At 30.2% G+C, this 16,651-nt stretch overlaps 1 protein-coding gene across 2 annotated transcripts in view; it reads right to left on the bottom strand.

Annotated features, from left to right (window-relative positions):
- Positions 1 to 16,063, bottom strand: part of LOC136979086 (ataxin-10) — a 38,823-nt gene extending 22,760 nt beyond the window's left edge. The window contains exons 1-5 of one of the 2 annotated variants that reach the window (XM_067274997.1): positions 15,973 to 16,063; positions 15,722 to 15,917; positions 9,818 to 9,994; positions 4,134 to 4,216; positions 2,039 to 2,150 (exon numbers count right to left, since the gene is read on the bottom strand). In XM_067274997.1, the coding sequence (XP_067131098.1) occupies positions 2,039 to 2,150; positions 4,134 to 4,216; positions 9,818 to 9,994; positions 15,722 to 15,870 (521 nt within the window). In that variant the 5' untranslated portion in view covers positions 15,871 to 15,917; positions 15,973 to 16,063. Of the gene's footprint in view, positions 1 to 2,038; positions 2,151 to 4,133; positions 4,217 to 9,817; positions 9,995 to 15,721 lie in introns of both variants that reach the window. The other variant, XM_067274998.1, reaches the window with a different exon arrangement.
- Between the last annotated feature and the right edge of the window lie 588 nt (positions 16,064 to 16,651).

The following is a 16,651-nucleotide window of genomic DNA, read 5'->3' as shown; positions in this document are numbered from 1 at the left end:
GTTTTTCCTTTTATTTCGGGATCTTGGGTTCGAGATTTTGTGAAGTACGTCAAGGGTGGAAGTCCTTTTTGACCAATGGTGAATTACATGATATAATTATTTTTCAACAGTTAACTCATCTTCTACAAGGAAGTATTACCGTGGGAACGATAGTTTATGATTAATTTTTACGAGAAAATTTGTCGGGTGTTTTTCCGTTTTTTGTTTCTGTGTTTGATTTAACCCTAACTGTCGAAAATCGGTTGGCAAATAAAATAAAATTTTAATCGAATCTCGTTATTCTTATATTCGAACCTTCACATATGTATGTATGATATTAAATTAAATTGAACAACTGAAGTGCCTTTGACTGGTGTGCTTCTTCTCTCTCTGTAAATCGCAAATGTTTTCAAACCTCGTTGGGTTCTTCCTCAGGCTTAATGGAATTCTGTTCTACAAATTTAAATATCCTGTCGAAGTTGAGCGTTGATTTAGAAAAAAACTGCATTCTGGAACGCTGTCGCGTGTAGCCGATGTCGTCATATTAGACTTGCACAATGAGAGTATAGTGCTACTTCAGGGATTTGTATGTATGATATGTTATTTAATTTTATGTAAAACATTCAATCATGATTTAACTTTTCAAATCATGGTTTAACTTCATATTCTCACTGCTGGATTTTTAAAGCTGAGGATGTTTCAGTTTATAATGAAAACATTACTTTTTATTGTATTAATATTTTTGCAGCCTAAATAAATGAGTTTAAATAAAGGCTATGATTTTACAGTTGATTTTTAGCTTTGTCATTAGAAAAATATTAATTATATATTGGATGAAATAAGTTTTGATGATTAATTTCAAATTTTGCATTTTATTGAACCATTCCTGATACTTTTTGATCACGGGTATATATATGTATATATGTTACCAGCCAAACCCAATTTCAGGCCAAACTAGTTTAGAGTTATTATTCAAGTATACTAATGGTTAAGATAAAATTAAAAGGCAATCAATTAGATGAACAATATTTATTCAAACATAGTCTACTTAATTATAAAAAATGGGGTTAATGTTACCCTAGGCATCGAAGGTGGCAGCTCGTCTCCTATTCCAGCAATCAGAAGACAGGAAACAGTGGAGACGCACATTCTAACCTAACCTATTCTAATAAATTACCATAATTATTAGCAACCAAATTATTAGAATAGGTTAGGTTAGGTTAAAATGTGCGTCCCCACTGTTCCCTGTCTTCTGACCGCTGGAATCGGAGACGAGCCACCACCTTCGATACCTAGGGTAACATTAACCCCATTTTTGGTATTGATTAGAAGTGACAGAACACTTGTACGAAACTATAAAATAAAAATAAGCTAATCAGTACTTATCAATTTGTATTTTTTTTATTAAGACATGCACTTTTAAAGGTAATTAACTTTCAAAAATTCAAATGAAATAATAAAAATAACTTTTAAAGTCAAACTAAAATTAAAAATGAACTTATTTGTGCTTCTTAGTGTAACATATAAAATATTTTATCTTTTATTTATTTTTACAGGGTGTACTGTGGTGGCATTTCAAATTACACAAAATCATTTTGTTTTTTTTTACACTGGCACCTATTTATAGTACATAAATCAGTTCAGCCTAGGACAAAGTAGTTTGGCCTGAAATCGGGTTTGGCTGGTAACATATATATATATATATGTATATATGTATATCAGATTGAGAACACTTTGCCTAATGCATCCAATTTTTTTCCCTGATCAAAGTTTGCTGATAGAAGAATTTAGTACAAACAATTTATAGAAAATGATAGTACAGTATATTGAAAATTATTGTTAATTTACTTTTTCCTATTAACTGACCAACTATTATGTACATGAAAACTTTTTGTATTAATATTTTATTCAATATTTCTCAACTTAAAGTCTTTACATTATAATTTCTTTTTTAAAAGAAACAATTGTCCTGATTATAGTTAGTTATTTCTGAATCATTATACATGATACTTAAACAAGATAATGTATTTATGATTTATATAAAATATAAACTTCTTACTTGAAATATTTGTATTTAATATAAAACATTTCCCATACAGCAACTTTTGCTTCATTATATTGGCAGACAAGATTACCAACAAATTGTAAACCACAAAGCAATGCCATATTTACTAATGAAAAAAAATTATATATTCCAATTAAATTTATATTAAAATTTTATTATTATTTTATTCTATTAATAAGTTTAAAAAATTATTAGTAGCTTAAGTAATATAATGTAAATAATTAATTTTTATTACCTATCAAAGTGAGAAAAAAAAAATCTATTTTATTTTATTTTATTGTAAAATATATATAAAATAAAAGAATGTAATACAAATATATGAAATATTCAAATATTTTGTATATTAGTATTACACTGTTTTATCAGTATTTCAGTAAAACTCAATAATCTAAATTAACTGGGACCTCAGGTTGTCCAGATATGAGAATGTCTGGATGACTGTATTTTTCCTTAAAATAGTCATTTTTTTCTATCCAAACATCCCATTTTGCATGTGTGTACATGATTATGTGTAAATAAAATATTAAATGTGGAAATGTACCTACAAATGAATATAGTTTATTTTCTATTCTACATTTAGAAAAAATTACTTTTTATGTATATACTGTACATATGTATGTATGCATAACATATATCCATATCTATTTTTAACAAAGTTCAAGAGCAATCTGAATAATTGATTATCCAGATAATCAACATCTGGATAATTGGAGTTATACTGGATATCTAGATATGAGTTATACTGTAAAACATATTAAAATATGACAAAAATAACTATTCAATATGCAAATAGAGGAAGAGTGTAAAATTGGTTATGCCTTATTCCCTGATAAATTTTATTTAATATTTTAATTATAGATGTTTAAAAACAGTCAAGAACATCATTTCAGTTTTTCAGTATGACAAACGGCTTTCTAAGTTCAGAATTTCAAATAAAAGTGTATGTTTCCATTTAAAACTCTGAAATTATCTTCTCTCTCCATCCTTTTGGAAATTTTAAAATCTTTTAATGCTTTTTTGGATACTCTCTAACATTTTAATTACAGTCGACTATGCATAAGTCAACACCCCAAGGGGAAGTAGAAATGTGTCGAGTTATCCGATGTGACGACTAAAGCGAAGTTGGAAAAAAAACCACAATACTACAATTAATAAAATACAGTAGTGCGTTATACAGTAGTATAGGCTTACAATACATTGTGTCCTCCATTTACAATTACTCTGTAGATGAAAAACTGAAAAATTCGTTTAGTGTTGTTTGTTTTGAGTACTTAACTGTCTCGACTTTCTTTTTCAACGATCACTTGAACGCCTTTAAAACATCATCTTCGCAATTGTCAAGTTGTTGGCAAGTAACGTCTAAGGATTCTTAATGCTTCTAGCGTGAGAAAATGCAAAATTGGATTCTGGTGTGACATTGATGTAGATTGTATATTTTCTTTTTGTTTATCTGTTATTATTTTATACATAAAAATACATAAAATGTTAAGGCATTTTTATTAACATGTATATATATATATATTAATTATATATTAATAAATAAATTGACTCACCCTCCTGAAAAAAAAAAAGAGTTCACACCACATGTGTGGAGTGACTTCATTTTTTCAGGAGGGGGTGACAACTTATCAGAGTGTGGGACAGCAAAAGTATGTCAACTTATCCAGTGGTGACGAGTTAAACGGTGTCGAGTAAACCGAAGTTTTTTAACATTAATGCCTATGTAAGTCAGCCAGGACCACAGAAAACTGACTACTTAACTGATGGTGTCAAGTTATCCAGGTGTCGACTTATTCAGACTCGACTGTATATACAATTGATTTTGATTTTAATTTGAATGATTTTAAATATATGAACAATAAATGGTGGTCTAAATTATTCTGTATATTTAAATAAACTATTTTCAATTTATCAATTCAGGTCAATTTATAATAATTAAAATCTTATAACATTGACAATATATTAGAAACGCCTTTAATTACAAATGTAATTTGAATAATTATAGATAACAAATTATATTTAAAAGGAAATTAAAAATCCTTATTAAAGTATTTTTTAAATTAAAATTTACTATTCATAGTTTTTTCACCTTTAGCATAATCAAATTTTCCAGAAAAATGAAACTCTAATAATTTCCCAAAAATACTAATAGCATCTTCAAAAATGTATGATCTAGAAATAAACATGCAAAATTTAAATAAAATGCACAAGTTTATCTAATAAAAAAAATATATATATATATCAGTATAATATCTAATAAGTATATTTAAAACTTTCATATAAACTACAACACAGTACATCATGCATCTCAGGAGTGGCCAATGAAAGCATGACCAATAACACTAACTAATATGCAGCTTTAGAAGATTCCATTTAAAATATTAAAATGTTTTTTATGTTTTATTTATGTTAGCTATTCATTGCAAATGCAATTACAAACTAAGTAAAACAGAAAAACAAAATACTGAGAAGGAAATTACTAAACTTTGCACCAAAAATACAAAATGGCCACTAAACAACAAAATTATTTTTAAAACCATAAAAATACCATATCAACTGGGTTTGCCCATGTGAGCTGAACACCTCATTCTATTCATCAAACTTCAATGGACATTTTTCAATTATTTTAAAGTACATTGATTTTTCTCAGTTTTTATTTTTTTATTTATAATATATAAATTATCTAAAAATTTGCTGATTTATATTTCATAACATATTTAAACATCTCTAGAAACTTTTTAAAGTAATTGAAAAGATCCATTGAAGTTTGACAAGTGTGCACTTTGGCACCAACTTCGCCTATAAATTTAACATTGTAAACTTTAACCTTGTATATCTCTGGTCACAGGTCAAATTTTAAAATGCTGTTTTGAGTCATGACTTAGATTCAAGTGAATTCTATTTACTGTATATTTCCACAGATAAGACGATAGTTGACTCATAAAAAAAAGGCCCCCAAAATCCGGGGTCATCTTATAGGACAGATACAAAAAAATTAGAATGAAATTTATATAAATTAAAACCATTATAAAAAACGGACAAACCATAATTATTTACTAGTAGAAAGTAGGGCATGTCCACAAAATAGAATAACCCATACGACATTTTTGTGAATAGTCAAAGTCATTACCCAAATGCCTGAATCAGTGCAAACATTTGCAACAATCGCAAAGCAGAAAATAAAATTTGTTCATTCGAAAAATTACAAATAGGACATAATTCCATATATGCTATACAGTATTATTATCCAGATGACGATCGCTGATCTAAACTAAATTCATAGGCCATTGATAGTTTGGGAGTCGTCTTATAGGACAGATATATGCAAAATAAAAATAATTAAAATTGATTAGAAATTTTATACCTCGTCTTATCTGCAAAAATATATGGTATATGCAGAAAGACTGTATTGGTCTAGACCAGTGATTCCCAAAGTGTGCGCCGCGGCTCCCCGGGGCGCCGAGATGCCGTCATAAGGGCGCCGCGAAATATTCAATTAAACAATTCGGCAATTTTCTTGGAATTTCCAATTCTCGAATTTTTGCGCCAACAATCGTGTATGCTGACAAAATTCCAAGAATTTAGCAACTTTCGAGTCTTTCATTGTTTTCTTTCCCCACCCATTCTTTAGTGGTTTAGTCACTAAAGCTTGGGTGTGGAGCTAGCCGCTAATTGTGGGTAGCGCAGTAGCAAGTTGGATTTCTGTTCATTCGTTGTCACCATCTTAGTGTTCGCATTAGTTTTTGTTTGTTGGACTAACGACTAACTTAATAGTGTGGTGGTTAAGTTAATTTTCAAAAGTTATTTTTCTGATCATCCTAAAAATGGACAAATTCTTATTAAACTCGAATAATAAAGATAGTGCTGAATCTAGAGAGGATGTTCCAGAAACAAGTGGCAAGGGTTTCGAGAGGCGAAAACGTCGTAAATATGACGACAGTTATTTGGATTTTGGCTTTACATCAATAAACGAAAATGATAAGGAGAGACCACAGTGTGTGTTGTGTATGAAAGTTTTGGCACCAGAATGTATGCTTCCAAGTAAGTTAAAACGACATTTAGAAACCAACCATTCTAACTTTGTTGGTAGACCTCGCGACTTTTTTACCAAAAAGTTAATTGAATTAAAACAACAAAAAGGCAGCATGTTTAAACATATGTCAATACCAAATAATGCTTTGCTAGCATCATACAAAGTTGCATATAGAGTTGCTAAGTGTAAAAAGAACCATACCGTCGCAGAGCAACTCATTCTACCGGCTGCTGTAGATTTAGTGAACATTATGATTGGCGAGTCGGCGGGAAAACTGCTTTCAAAAGTCCCTTTGTCTAACAATACCATTAGTCGCAGAATTCAGCACATGGGAGAGGATCTCAATATACAATTAATTGAAAAATTAAAAGGAAGTGAATTTGGATTGCAACTCGATGAGGCCACAGATAATAATAAGGACGCACACTTGATTTGTTACGTACGGTTCTTAGATGGTAATTCAATCGTTGAGGACCTTCTCTTTTGTAAAAGTATTACTGGAAGTACAAAGGCTCAGGATTTGTTCGAGATCCTGAATATATTTATGGTTGAAAATAATTTAGAATGGACAAAGTGCGTTGGTGTTTGTACTGACGGTGGTCGTTCAATGTCCGGCTCTTATGGAGGATTGCAGGCGCTTATTCGAAACAAAGCTCCAGATTCAGTTTGGACCCATTGCATCATTCACAGAGAAGCACTTGCATCAAAGTATATGAGTCCTCCACTAAATATAGTTTTAGAACGTGTAGTAAATATAGTAAACTATATAAAAATTCGGCCACTGAAAGCAAGATTTTTTAAAAAAATGTGTGAAGATATGGGAGCCGAATACACATCTTTGTTGTACTACTGCCACTCACGATGGCTCTCTCGCGGGGGTGTATTGTCTCGTACGTTCCAATTACGGCAAGAAATATACGCTTTCCTTGAAGAAGAAAAACATGAGTATGCCAAACACTTTGTGGAAACAGACTTTTTGATTAAACTCGCATACCTATGTGATATTTTTGAAAAGTTGAATTCGTTGAATCTCTCCTTACAAGGACGCAATATGCACATTTTAAAGCAAACAGAAAAGATTTCAGCTTTCAGAAAAAAATTACAGCTATGGAAAATAAAAATTAATAAAGAGTGTATCAGTGATTGTTTTCCCTTGTTGCACCAGTTTGTAACCTCCAATGAAACTAATCTGTCTTGCAATATAAAATCCATTTTTGTTGATCACCTATCAGAGCTTATAAAAAAGTTCGAAAAATACTTTGAAGCAGATATTGATAAATTTACATGGATTCAAGACCCATTTAGAGCCAAGACTCCATCTGAATTTACTTCTTTAGAAGAAGAATCTCTTATTGACTTGTCTTGCGATAATACTTTAAAGTTAAAATTTGGTAGCATGGAACTTTCTGATTTTTGGATATCAGTAAAAGAGGAATATCCACTGCTTAGTGGTAAAGCTCTACGAATATTAATTCCGTTTGCAACGTCCTATTTGTGCGAAGCTGGGTTTTCGGCAGTCGCAGTAATAAAAAGTAAATATCGCTCGAAAATTAACGTTGAACAAGAAATGAGGGTCGCCATATCCAATTTTATTCCGAGATTTGAGAAGTTGTGTAGTGAACATCAAGCCCATCCATCCCATTAATAATTTTAATAATGTTAATCAACAATGAACGTTCAATAAATTGTTTGTGAATTTGAAATTCGTGTTTAATTTATTTTTCAACTAACCTAACCACATGGTGGTTGTCCAGTCTCAATATAGATATTACCGAAACAGTTGAAATTAGATATTTTATATTATCCCAAGGAAAATTGTAAGTATCTGTTTTTAATTTTTCGCTGTTAAATGGATAATCGCTTTTGAAAAGGAAAGTTTTCCAATTTTTCAAGAAAGTCAAAAATTTAGAAAAAAATTGATGTATTAAGGGCGCCGCGAAAAAATCCGATTATTTAGGGAGCCGCAAACCGAAAAAGATTGGGAACCTCTGGGTTAGACGGTTTTGGAGGACTTAACTGTCATACAGACATCAGAGTCATTATAAATAGAGCTTTGCTTTGCTACACTCAACTAATAATTTCATTTTATACATTACTATTATTAATACCAGTACAAATAAATTTTTTTGCTGTAAAGTACATAATTTTGAAGAAAAGAATATGCAGTATATATTTTCATCATTTAACATAAGTGAATTTACTATGCAACAATATTCACATATTTCTGTTGCATTTGATACTGTTCTTCAATGCATAATTGTGACAGATAATAAATATCAGAAACTAATGAATTGGTCATGGAAGATACTATTTGAAATTACCCGTATATTCTCCGTAGCCATGTTACATATAATACAGTAAATGTATAAACTTTACAGAGCTTAAAGCCTCATCTACAGGTGATGTGTTTAGTAAATTTCTAGTAATAGTGATAAAATAAGTGGAATTTAAAAATAATTGTACAGTGGAAAAAATGTATGCCAAAAATAATAAGAGTAAAAATGGAAGGTGGTTTGTTATGAAATTAATTATGAATGTAATTGTATTTCCTTCGAAATTAGCACAAGGTTGCTGTTGAGAACAAATCACACAGGAACTCTTTTTGAGTGGAAAAAGTAGGTTTATTTTCTATGATTTAAAAGGATATGCATTTCGGGCTTAATGCTTATTTTGGGCCCTCTTCAGTCCTATTTTATTAAATATATCAGCAAAAAATTATATAAGAATTTACAGAATGTATTAAAATATATTTAAAAGTTTTGCATACAAAAGTTTTCTCAATAAATATAATTACCTAAAAAATATTATAGTGACCACTGGAATAACTAAATTATTAAAACTTTGGATAAAATAAGTAAAACTGAAAAAAAAATTAAAAAAAAACAATATTAAGAAATAAGTAAATAAATAAACATAGTAAAATATTATTAAAATAATAAGATAGTATACCTGTAGTAATAAAATTATTTTTGTTAAATTGTATAAAATCATGGGCTAGTATAAATAGAAACTAAATGACTGCTTTGTTGTTTATAACATTAAATTTACCAACTCCAAATCATACTTCAATATGCCAACAAGATCCAGAACAATATATGCTTTGAAAATGAAAATGATAACAAGTTAAAATTTTTAGACATCACTGTACAAAGGTATGATAATTTCATCACTTTTAAAAAACGTATTAAATCATGTGCTATCGGAAAAGTAATCAACTTCTACTCCAGTACACTTATGCAAAACTTTTAAATATATTTTAATACATTCTGTAAATTCTTATATAATTTTTTGCTGATATATTTAATAAAATAGGACTGAAGAGGGCCCAAAATAAGCATTAAGCCCGAAATGCATATCCTTTTAAATCATAGAAAATAAACCTACTTTTTCCACTCAAAAAGAATTCCTGTGTGATTTGTTCTCAACAGCAACCATGTGCTAATTCCGAAGGAAATAGAACTAATTGAGAGAATAGTAAGCAATCAAGTACTATGAATGTAACATTTAACTTATTTTTTGCCATTCAAGTTTTTGTTTTTCTATGCTGTGGATCCAAAACCTGCTGCATGCTATTAAAAATTGCTCTACATGCCATAGCTTATCAACCTCTGTGCTGCAGTATTATACTTTATCTAATATTACAGGATCCACAAAATAAATGTTACTGTTTTTTTTTATTTTAGTTATGATATATACAATTAATTTTATAAATAATGATTATAATTATTAATTAGAAATACCTTAAGATAATTTGTTGATTATTAGCAACACCTGCAGAAGCATTTCTCAAAAATCTGAAAAGATTTGCATATAAATGTTCATTTAATAAATTACAAATTAAAGATGAGTTTTTCTGTATACAGTTATTTGCAGTTGAAATTAATTTTCCATAAAATGGCCAGTTTTCCAGTTTTTCTCTGAAAATACAAAATATATAAAAAAATGTGATATTAAATTAACTAAAGGCAAAAATTCGATAAACTAGATTTCACATAAATACTAAAGAATATTAACATTAACAGTAGTGATACCTCGGTTTTCATCGATAATTCGTCCGAAAACAATTGATGAAATCCGAAACCGATGAAAATCGAGGCAATTATTTCCATAAGAATCAATGTAAATCCAATTAATTCATTCTAGACAGTCCAAAATACATACCAATAACACATTTTATAGAGAATTAATATAGCGTTAGATGTACCAGTTTTGGCCAATGTAGTACCAGTTCTGGCCAGAAAAGAAATTTAACTTAAAAATATAATCACAAATGAAACAAACTTTTATTATTAACTGTGTGAACAGTTAACAATAAAAGTTTGTTTCATTGGACAGATTTGAATATGTGATGATTATATTTTTAAGTTAAATTTGTTTTCTGGCCAGAACTGGTACACTGGCCAAAACTGGTACATCTACCCATTAATATAGCGTTAAATACTAAAAGCAATAAGAAATTAATATAAAAAACTAATCCGAAGGAAAGCAATGGAATTGTTTGGCTAGATGCACGGGGTAATGTCTTGTCTTGTACGAGTTAGTTGGACATGAGCTTCTAGCCTATATCGCCCTGTGGTAAAGTGTGATGTAATTGCCATGTAATAGTAGTTGTATGCGTTTATGATGGTTGTATTGCGGAGAATAATGACTTCTGGAAAATCCGTTTAAGGGTAACTGGCATTACAGATGGGGATAAAATCCAGAAAACTCCATATGACCACCCTGTCCTGGCAAAGCGCGAACCCATGACCAAAGTGTTCCCAGTGTTCAGGGAACGGAAACCTTGGCCAATGGTGGGCCGTTGTAAGGTAATGCTCACAGAACAAGAAATAACGCCACACTGAGCCGGAAAACGCGTAGATTGCCCTTTGTTTTCGCAAAATTAGCAGTGGTCACTTGGGGACGCCAACGAAATTCAAGACAAATTTTTCGCGAAAAAAAAATGACAAAAACCAAAACCGATGATAACCAATGTATTACTGTAGTAATAATTCAAATCAATCTTTAAAGATTAATACCAACTAATTTTTTTTTTACTTATTTAGTTTTTAGAAAAATTCTTTGAATTTTTGGAACTTAGTAACAGCAAAATATCTTGTTACTTTGTGATTTAAACAGAGATATTTTTAGAAACAAAATTTCCATTTATTTGCTGCCATTTACCAGAAATACAGTCAGAGTCAAAAAAGTAAACATATACCTTCAATTTCAAGAATTAAATCATGGCAAATAAATTTATTTTATGGGAAAAGAAATAATTACCTTATAGAAATCATTATTTATACTTAAACATCTCATGTTCTAATATCTTATAAAATTATAAATTAAATACAGTAAGACCCCACTTAACACTACCTTGATTAACGCTGATTCAGTGTAATACAGTCTGCTCAAAGCCTAAAAAACACTCAAAATTTATGCTGATTTAAATTATCACAGCATTTCATTGATTTGTATATAATACAATTATTGCCAAACATGAACAAATCAACAAATAGTGGCAATTCATTGTAGCACTGTACATTCTTTAAATTTATGTTTGTTTGGTGCAATTTCGGAAAAAATATAACATCGTGGGTGCAATAGGCGATATCGAGTTTACTTGGCAAGAATTAACTGATAAATGCATAAACAAAGTGTGGAAGAAGTTATGGCTGAAGGTATCCAAGAATTCTCAACGAGAAGAGCCTATTGCTATATCGTTAGGTTGACCAAATTGTCAAGCTGATCGATACAGCAGGATTAGGAGATGTAGACGAGCAGGATATTGAGGAGTTACTGCAGGTTTCTGGAGAGAGCCTTACCAATGATGATCTTCAAGAACTGGCAGAACAAGGAATTTGTGTAGAGCTGGAAAATAGTAGAAAGATTGCAGCTGAAGTTTTCATCTCTAAAATGCAAATGTCAAACGTCAAGCAGCGCTCGACATTTGACATTCACGTTTTAGAGATGAAAACTTCGGTCGCAACCTCACTAGTGATTCGGAAAATGAAGAACTCAAAGAATTTATCTATAGATTTCCTAAGTAAAAGTTTGGTAATGATAACCGAAATTGCTGATCAAACTATAGCAAACAATCCAGATTTTGAAAGGAGTGCAAAAGCAAAATAAAGCATTTTGGATGCGATCTCCTGCTACTGACATTTGCTTAAGGAAAGAAAAAGAAAGCAACAAATGAAACTACAAGACTTTATCGCAAAAAACAAGAATTTCAGAAGAGCCAGGACCTTCGTCACAAAAAATGAACTTTACATTTCTGTCTGCGTATGTTTATGTGTTATTTAACATATTATTATACAAATTAATATAAAAATATAACTTAAAATTAAAATAAAATCTGTTTATTTTTGGTCGCATGTTCCCCTTTCCCTATATACTCTGTGTTAAAATGACCTCATTTAATGCTGTTTTGTTTAGCGCTTTGTCATCTAGGAACATATCCCCCTGTGTTAAGCAGGGTCTTACTGTATTTTAAAAATTTTTCTGATGTTCTTAACAGGAAAAAATTACGAGTTAAAAGCCTCCAGACTTGAATTTAACAGAAAATTGACAAACTTTGTCATCATAAAACTCAACCTGCAACCTCTGCTTGCCATGCAGTGCACTTGCCAGTTGCACCACCCAGACCCCAAGCAAGCGTTTGCTTCCAGATGTATTTAAATTTAGATATAACCTAACACAGTTAATCACAGTGCCAGCTGGGGAGGACTCCTATGCCCACAGCCTAATTTAAATACATCTGGAAGTGAAGGCTTGCTTGGGGTCCAGGTGGCACAACTGGCAAATAAAACTCAATAATTAATATTTTATCAGTCCATCTTGACTTTTTATGACTGCTTTTAGTCTCCTTAGTCTCCTTTACCGGTGATTGTGGTGATAGATATAATTGTTTTGATATTTGATAGAGGAGACATTGCTTCACAACCTGAGCTGTATTTTTTGGATCATCACTTTGCTGAAAGATCCAGGAGTTTCACAGACCTAATTTAATTATACTTTTGTTTAAATTTGTTTCAGTATGTTTAAATATCCAAAATAATCTGTTTTACAGTCTATAAAAGCAAGTTCTCCCACACTTGAAGCTGACATACATTCCCAAACCATTTGAGATCCTCCACCACACTTTATAGCAACGGTGGGCAACCCCCGGCCTGCGAAAAGTTTCTATCTGGCCCGCAAGATCTTTATAAGAAATTATAAATAAATATTTTTCAATGTAATTCATCTAGTTTAAATTGAATATTATTCTCTGAAGCGTTGCGGCAGCAATGACAGGAAAAAATAAGGGGGTCATTTCCTTATTTAAACAAAAAATGGGAAAACAGAATTTTTCTAAATTATTTATATCTCATTGCATCATCCATCAAGAAAATCTATGTGCAAAAGCTATGCAATTAGAAAATGTAATGTCTGTCGTATCCAACTACATAAACACAATAAAAAAATCAGCACTAAGTCATCAAGAATTTCGAGAATTGCTAATTGATCTTGAAAGTGAATATACAGATGTTCAGCATTATTGCCCAGTCCGTTGGCTCTCAAGAGCAACCATATTGAACAAATTTTATAATTTAAAACACGAAATTAAACTATTCATGGATATGAAAGGAATTCCCATTGAAGCATTAAATGATGAGAAATGGTTGTCAGACCTGGCATTCTTTGTTGATATTACAGGACACCTGAATGTTTTAAATGAAGCCTTACAAAAGTAAAATCAAGATGTGACACAATAAAGGTTTAATATGGACATATTAAAGCTTTTAGAAGTAAACTCCATTTGTGGCAATTCCATATAGAGAAAAATAATCTTTTTCATTTTCTACCATTATCTAATTATTGTGACAAATATAATCTTTAATTTTTCGTTAAAAAAATCAAAGATATTTATTCAGAATTTGATCGACATTTTCAAGATTTTGACAAGACAAATATTTATTTTCAATTATTTAACTCACCCATTTCCATCACTGAAATCAAAACTGTTCCAGAAAAATTTCAAATGTAATTATTGGATCTCAAAGAGAGGGTAGTTTAATAGTTATTTTTCCAATTCTTTGTAATTTTTCGAAAACGATAAGAGAAATAAATGTAGTAATTAATTTTTTTTATTTCATATTTGCAGACTAAAAAATTACAGGTCACAAGAAGGTGTCAATTAACTTCTATGGCCCGCGGAGAAAACGTAAAATTTATTCTGGCCCATGTTATAAAAAAGGTTGCCCACCCTTACTTTATAGTAAATATTTCTAATATTTATAGTAAACATTCTCTAAATTTTTGAACATTTTTAAGATGTGAATACCTCAGATTTACAATCATCAGTAAATAATACATTTTCCCAACATTATAAAGAATATCTTTGAATCTTTTTGCAAATAACAAACATTTGTGACAATTTCTTTACTCATTATTGGCTTTTCTTCTTAATGCTCTGCCATGAATTCCATAGGAATTGTATTCTCCTGATGATAATTGCACTTACTGGTGATCCTTTCACATCAGAGATTTCATGTGCAGATTTAACAGCAGTAATATTGGAATTCTGTTTAATTTCTCAAACTACAGCATGGATGTCTGCATTTGATAGCTTCCTGGGTCATCCTAAATGATAGAACATTTTAACATATTCTATAAAAAAATATCTTGTCACAATATCTTGAACTGTTGTCAGACTTGACAATTTTTCCAATTTCTCTTAGTAACTATACATTTAAAAAATGAAGATAAATCAGTTTTCGTGTTTCCTCAGAAGTTTCTTTATGACATAACTCATGATAATAATAAGGGTTATAACTTTCATTATGTTAACTGAGGTTATATTTTATCACTGTTTTCAATGAAAATATCACTCTTTGAACAACAATGCAATTTCAAAACTAAGTCGGCAAGTGAGTGCACACTGTACGATCACTTTTGACTCAGATTTCTACCTTTAATCACAAATATGCAAGAAATTCATTTTCAAATCATGATATACAACTTTTAATGATATGAATTTTAAGAATATAGATTTATACAATTATTTAAAATAAAAATTCCTAGTTAATTTACCATGTCAGATTTTACACATATTAACATTTACAAGGAAGCATGTACTGTACTGTACATTCACTTTTGACTCAGATTGTATATGTGACAAAGAGGATAAACAATAAACATGACTTGACTGCATAGTCATTATAACTTAATTGTTGGTCAGATATAATGACTATGCAGTCAAATAATGTTTTAAGTGGGATTAATATAAGTATGTGGATATGTGTTTTAATAGACAGAAAATGCTTTATAAAATGCAAGGTATACTATCAATATGTAATGATCAATATATCTTATAACAATTATACTGAGTGTAGTCTTAAGAACAACCAATATAACTTATATTTTATATAAGGCTCTCTACTTAATATAGTACATATATAATAGACTTGCAAGCATAATTTGCAAATTAAAAAGGAGAGAGATTCAAAAACTTTTACCTTTATTTTTTATCTGTACGTCGTAATCGTGTAAGTCCATTATAAAATTGGTGTATTAATAAATTAGAATTCGAAAATGTTATATTGATAGTCCTTAAAACTACACTCGACCCAATAAATAATAAAATACACGTATTTTAAGATTAAAAAACGTGCTTTCCCTACCTATTGTCAATTATTTTAAGAGCTTCTATGACATTTTTGAGTAAAGTAGAAATTGCATTTAAATCTTGAAATATAATTTCATTATCTACGTCTGAAATGCTTAAATTGTTAAACTGGTGAATAGCATACAACATATTATCCTCTGTCATATTGTGTTTCTTCTTTTTTCTGTCACGGAGATTTATTTTCCAAAGACGTTTCTAACACGTCTTCTTCTTCTTCAGATGTTTATATGGAGATATTAGTACAAGTTCTCTAACACGTGTTTCTAAAATACTCTACCTTTATTTCCGATCAGTTTAAAGTAGAAACGTTTCCATCCGGTAGGGGGAGCTTAACCATCAAAAAGTATCGGAATGGTTCATTTAAAGCGCCCTAACTAAATTACAAAGGTACACTGGCGTGCCGTGACATTTGATAATAGGGAAGCTGTGTTTCTGTAAAAAGCCGACTTACAGGGGCAATCAATTAATTGCGCGTCAGAGCCCGTTCGTATTCGTTTGTTCGATAAGCCAGTAAAAACCGCATACTTCTTTAAATGTATTTTTAATAGATTATCTGACGTACTTAATAAATAAGAAAGTTCAATATAATTACCTCCGTTATTAGATTTAATAAATTTTCTATGCCCTCTAAATGCCAATTCTTGCTTTGAGAAAAAACATATAACATCTATTAATTTAGATATATCTATTAACCGTAATTATCTTGTTATAATTTTCAATATTTATTTCATATTGTCTACCAATGTTAAATTCTATTCCGCTTTGATTTCCAAATTGCTTCAATTTTACGAAAGAATCGTCATTCGTCATAAATTTTATCGTCAAAATGTCGAAATTTTTTGTTGACGTATTTATATTTAATTTAGGCATTGGTCTTTCTCTTTTAATAATGTTTTCTTTTTCATTATACGGTCTTGAGCCAAAA

The sequence above is a fragment of the Centruroides vittatus genome, unplaced genomic scaffold (genome assembly GCF_030686945.1).
Source record: "Centruroides vittatus isolate TY-2023 unplaced genomic scaffold, ASM3068694v2 contig_577, whole genome shotgun sequence".
Taxonomy (NCBI): Eukaryota; Metazoa; Arthropoda; class Arachnida; order Scorpiones; family Buthidae; genus Centruroides; species Centruroides vittatus.
Note: the sequence above shows the minus strand (reverse complement) of the source record. Positions and strands in the feature narration are given on the sequence as shown.